The following is a 6,228-nucleotide window of genomic DNA, read 5'->3' on the forward strand; positions in this document are numbered from 1 at the left end:
ATACTGTAGGTAGATATGGGTTTTGTCCCCCCAATAAACAATCCCCGGGGGGGGGGGGACTGTCCCCTGGTTCACGGCTACCAATTCACGGCTACCAATACATCTGAACACATAGTCCTGTCATAATGACTGCATTTCCCAAGATCCAACTGTGGTAATGGGGCTGGGCTTCTTGTGAGACAGGTAGGGCGGGTTTCTATTGTTACCACAGGTGCTGGGAGGAGAGAGAGAGACACTGGAGACTGTAAGTCAGTAAGAACAGGAAAAACTGATGAGAGAGACCAGGGGGAAAAACTGACACGTGTGGAAGAGCGGCAGGTGGATCAGACACAGACAAACGTGTTTTTTTTTTATTTCAAGGATGTTCATTTCTTCTCCTGAACCCGAACCTGTGCAGGAGGACAAAAAGGACGGGATGTGTATTCATGCTGTCTGTTGCTGTGGGTCATAAAGTGGGTCAACACCTGAGAAGGAGCTGAAGGGAAGCAGCCCCGGCTGACAGAAGACAGGTCTGACTCAACTGAGATAGAGAGAGAGGAGAGGAGAGGCGAGAAGAAGTGGCTGCGGACACCAGACGGACAGAATGCAGATTTACAAAGACAAGGCTTTTGGCAACTGAACACATTGGAGAGGTGAATGGTTTGTCAGGCGCAGTCTGACCCGTGAACAGCACCTTTTTTTAGTTTTACATCTTGACAAACAATCTTGAACTGGTTTTACAGGCTACATGTGAACTAATTCAACGAAATTGACTCTGCTGCTGGAATATATTGAGCCTGGTGACCAACTGTATCTTTCCCTGGAAGAAAGAGAAGTGGAGTTTTTCTGCATTTCCTTTCCTATAACCCTGCCTTTTTAAATTCAAAACTGGGCAATTGTATCAATACAGTACGGGAAGGATAATTTCCTCCAGTTTGACTCATCCACATCCCCAGACAGAGACGCCCACTCCTCTGTACCTCCACCATGCAGACCCCAGGACCCGAGCACGATGACTCCTTTGACTTCCTGTTTAAGATCATCCTGATCGGAGACTCCAACGTGGGGAAGACCTGCGTGGTTCAGAATTTCAAGTCGGGGATTTTCGCAGAGAGACAGCAGAACACCATCGGAGTGGACTTCACCGTGCGCACCGTGGACATCGAGGGGAAGAAAGTGAAGGTCAGGACATACGTGTGTGTGTGTGTGTGTGTGTGTGTGTGTGTGCATGTGGAGTCTTTCAGGGCATGTGGGAGTAGAATGTGGCGTTTGAAAAAGAAAAAAAGTGCATGGCACATAACCGCCCCATGAAAACAACCATATGCAGCCATAGTGGAGACTATACATTCAGAATTTTTCTCAAAATACATAATAAATGTTATAGACACTGCAGCCAGGAACAGATTTAACACAAGATAGATAGAAACAGCTTTAAAAATCCATAGATTAAAAAAAACAAACAACTGGGCCTACCTGCATCTGACTGCAGAAAGTAAAGGTTTGAGGTGGGCGGTGCATAAAGGGCGATTACAATAGGTCAATTATAAAAAGGCCTGTCATCGCTTCAGGTCTTAAAACAGCCTCAAAAAGTGACTTACCTCAGAAAAATGCCTCAGTCATTATTAAAAGTATGAAGTATAAAGGCAGTAAGGTTGGTTCTAAATTGATTATGTATATAAAAAAATTGAATCCATCCATCCATCCATTTTATACCTGGCTTGAAGTCACATCATTAGGGAAATGTTGTTTTATACTGAGATTAATAATTTTAGGCAACATCACCCCTACAGGTCCTCCATCATACTTTATCACTTTGGCGTATACGATGAAAACGGTAATAAACTGCAGTTAATGTGGGCTTAAATAGTTTTGAATTTAACACGGTGAACTCCTGCAGGATCCCTGATGACACTGATGCATGTCACATGCCCCCATTCTGACCATGAGTGTTGTAAAGTCAGCTCGTTCTGACATGTATGGTCTGGTACAAATATTGAAATAAAATTATATTGGGGGGGGGGGGGGGACAGGAAAATAAAGCTCATGGTGTAGTCACACACTGTGGACTTTCTCCAGGTTTAGGAGTAAATGACACTTTAGTGAGTTGTCCTTTGCTGACAGTCGGTTAGACTCAGTCCAAGACAGGTCAGGCGAGGTGTTCGCATGACGAACCTGTCCCGCAGGTTTTTCTCTGCTCGAGCTTTTTGTACGGACCAAAATAAACCTGGAATGACTTGTCTCTGCTGGGTCATTACGGGAGAAGTGGAACTTAATGTTGGACTGGTTCCACATGCATAAAGAATTTGCAAACTTCCTGTAGTGTGCTGACACTGCCTATGCCTGACACTCAGAATTCTGTCAGGTATGGGCTGAAGTTAAGGATTCCAAGAAAGTTTCAAAAAGAAAAATCCCTTTCTGTGTTAATATATAAAAAATGTTTGTATCACTCTCTGTCACACTCTATTTGTAGACTTGTCCCGGCCACAGTGTGTTACGCACCCACACACAAACACACCTACAGCTACTGCATTGTTCTGTTGACAGGCCAGTTCGTTGACTGGGGGATGAAAATGCATGGCATGTGATCTCTTCCGTACAAAAATACGTGATCCACTGAACTAAAACGGAGGAGGAAACACTCGACCTGCGTCATAGATCGTGAGGCCTTAACGCTTATGAGGACTGTAATGTTTGAGGTCGCCGCCTATGATTTGTGTAAGGAAGACCTGAAGACGAATTTAAGAGTCGACGACGGCTGTCCTCGTCTTTTGTCGTTTACAGGCAGCGTGGCATGTGTTTCATATGGTCCAAATGCTTTTTAATTTTCCCCGTTTGATGCGTCTTGTTTTTCATCACTTAGTAATTCACAACTTGTGGTCACCATAATGTTGTAAAAGTAGGACGGTAAAATGAACTACACGACGGTTACTGAGCGTTCAAAAGAGTCTAAACATTAATGAGCAACTCCAACGAACGTTTCAAGCCTGAGGCTGCACAAAAACTGAGCCGCCTGATAACGAGAACACTTCTGTATTTCTGAGTATCGTCTGTGATCGGCAGCTACAGCTGTGCTGTTAACCGGAGTTCTTTTCTGAGTCTGCCTCAGGTTATGTTATATAACTACTAGTGCTCCCAAAAAAAATATCTGTCGATCAGTTCCCAAGTCCACGGCAGAGAAGACATTTATTTTTACAACTTGTACATTAAGAAGGAGTCTTTAAGTAGGAAAAAAATATACTGCCACAGCATTTTATACTTTAACAAATTTGTATACAGAAATGTAAAGATGTCAGATTTGATCTCTTTACCAAAATGTGAAGGAGAAAAAATGCTGTGACCTGGTTTTTAAGCTTGTCCAGATGGCAGAAGAAGCCGAATGGAAGGAAGCCCTCCAACCCTGGGATTGAAAACAAATAGGTTGAGGCGTTGAGTCTGGATTGGTTGCTTTGACAACTGTTACCACGCCAACATGGTCTGTCAGATGCTCAGGGAGTTCTCCAAGGAATTGTGTGTGTGTGTGTGTGTGTGTGTGTTCTGCAGTTGTAATTCTCTGTTTTAGCCAATTATCGTTTGTTATTTTGTTGTTTATGTGCATATGAGTCATACATTCATTCATCCTTACTTTAAACCTACAGTATATTCATGGGTTCATTAAAGCTGATTCATTGTTTTCGTGTGTGTGTGTGTGTGTGTGTGTGTGTGTGTGATCCAGATCCAGGTGTGGGACACGGCAGGCCAGGAGAGGTTCCGTACGATCACCCAGAGCTACTACCGCAGCGCTCATGGCGCCATGATCGCCTATGACACCACACGACGCTCGACCTTCGACTCGGTGACCCACTGGATCAAGGAGGTGGAGCTGTACGGGGCAACCAATGTCGTGCTGGTACTCATAGGTGAGTGTGCATGGCACTGTCGCGTAACACGTGAGTGTGTGAACCGTATGCACACGGTGTGAAAACAATCCAATAAGAAAAGGTTTGCGTCCGACACTGCTTATTTCTTTCAGCTGGAAATTAAAAAAAAAATAAATCATAATTTAGGTTGACCATTAAAATTCCTGACCTGAATAGTGTGAGTTGTTATCTCTGCCACGTGAAAGAAAAGGGAGGCATAATGTTCCTGTTGTTGCCAATTACCCGTTGAGTGTCTGTGAACGAGTAACATCTTCCTGGAACACACGCAGCTCCCAGGAGGTAGTTAGAGGTGTTCATTTTGAAAATTCAAAGTCGAGGCCTGGCTTCTTAAATACTTTTATTAACAAATGTGGCATCTTGCAGCAAGGCCTCGGAGACTAGTGTCATTTAAATCTATACTGCACAGATTGGAAAAATCTTAACTTTTAAGGGATTGTGGGTACTTTTACCCTTTCTATGGCAATAACACTCAACTATAGTGCTTTCTAATTTCACAGTTTAATATCTATTTTCTCATACATACCTATGATGTACACCTTGTGGAACTACTCTAAAGTGATGACCTGCATCCCTCATAATCTATTTTCTAACTTTAAAAGGAGCTTATTGTTTGAGTCGGTGTGTTTACACCTCTCAGTGTCCTGATTGTCTCCGTCTAGGTAACAAATGTGACCTGGAGGAGCAGCGTCAGGTTCAGTTTGAGGAAGCCTGCGATCTGGCAAAGGAGAGAGGAATACTGGCTGCTCTGGAAACATCAGCAAAGGTAACGAGTGTTCGAGCACATGCGGTGCAATGCACAGAGTGTGGCAGTTGCTCAACATTGTTATCCAACCTTTTGTGTCTAGGAGAGTCAGAACGTGGAAGAGGCCTTCGTGATGATGGCCAGAGAGCTGCTCTATCGCAACGGCCTCAATGTCCCGCAGGCGGACATGACGAGTACACCTCGTTTTCTGCTCCGGGCCGACTCCCGGCCGGTTAACGGCGTCGCCAGTGCCTACACTCCACCAGAGAAGAAGTCATGTTGCTGACACGAACCGTGGCTATGGGACAGGGAGAGATAAACGGTGACCGCTGTTGGAAATGAAGGGTTGACAGAAGGCGAGGAAGCAGGCGAAGGACACCTTTAACAGTGAATGTTGGAGAAGAGGCATGGAAGAAGATACAAAGATGTGGATTGTGGGCTCAAGAGCCAAGAATGTTTAAAAGATTACTGGACAGTATTGAAGATCTATTGACTCAATGTGCTCTTCTTTGACTTTCCTGACATGGAGAGAAGCAGACAACCTGTTCAGCTGATGCTGCAAGTGCAAGGAGGTCAATGGTACGACCAGGCGTGTTTGCCACTGGGAGAATAGGAGTAGGCGGTGAGTGGGCATGGCTGCAAACACTGTTGTGGTTAAGTTACAGAAAGCCAATCAACATTTAAAGCAACCATTTCTGGCCTGTGTTATGTCATTTAAATGCCGTGGGACTGGTACCTATTTTGTTCTAAGTTTGGACGAGCACATGTGATCAAGAATCTGAATTTGAATAAAACCTGAAGCGTTAATATGACTCTTTGCCACAGAATATAAAGTGGTGTCTCCACCTGTTGGCTGACCTCAGCTATCTTCAACACTCCCCGTTCAGGGCAGCACGAACACAATGAATTCCATACTTGGCTTGTGTTTTCATGTCTCCATGCTCTACTGATAAGACCCAAGCGACACACGATGGTGTCTCTATGATGAGCTGTGATCCCTGGAGTACCAGCTGGAAACCGGAAGACTGCGAATTATACATTTTCGTTGGACTGTGACAGTTGTGTAAGGATCTTACATTGTCAGGCTGTGAATGTCTTTAAACGTCTAATGAGATCACTCGACGGATCTGGACGACATTAGACATGAAAAACTATGATTCTGCAGAGCCTCTACAACCTCCGTGCGTCTTGGGTTGGTTTCTATGAGTCTCTGGAACTCTTCCTGGAAGGGTTTTCATAAAGATATGCCATAATGTTATTTGTTGATGACTGTGTGCGTGGGGGGGTGTTGCCAGTCCAAAATCTCTCTAACTCGGTTGAGATCTGGCGATTGCAAAGACCGCAGTATATGATCCACATCATATTCATACAAATAAAACCATTCATTGACCTCTTGCCTGCATGTAGGAATCTGCATTTGTTGTGTTTTCCAGGTTTGTCACCCATTTGTCTGGCCTATGGCAAATTGATGATTACAAGATCATCCTCGAGGACCACTTCATTGTCTGTAACACTAGAGGGCACTGTGCTGTTACGCATGAGTGTATAGCTGCAGGTTGGATGCTCATTGCGCTACACAGTGAAGATCGG

The 6,228-nt window shown here is 44.4% G+C and overlaps 1 protein-coding gene across 1 annotated transcript; it reads left to right on the forward strand.

Annotated features, from left to right (window-relative positions):
* Positions 1-229: 229 nt before the first annotated feature.
* On the forward strand, positions 230-6,040 carry LOC118290613 (ras-related protein Rab-19). Its single transcript, XM_035618398.2, has 4 exons — positions 230-1,161; positions 3,692-3,875; positions 4,556-4,659; positions 4,742-6,040. The coding sequence occupies exons 1-4, from the start codon at positions 967-969 to the stop codon at positions 4,922-4,924; spliced, it is 666 nt and encodes a 221-aa protein (XP_035474291.1). The 5' UTR covers positions 230-966; the 3' UTR covers positions 4,925-6,040.
* Positions 6,041-6,228: the final 188 nt, after the last annotated feature.

Source organism: Scophthalmus maximus, chromosome 12, assembly GCF_022379125.1.
Source record: "Scophthalmus maximus strain ysfricsl-2021 chromosome 12, ASM2237912v1, whole genome shotgun sequence".
Classification (NCBI taxonomy): domain Eukaryota; kingdom Metazoa; phylum Chordata; class Actinopteri; order Pleuronectiformes; family Scophthalmidae; genus Scophthalmus; species Scophthalmus maximus.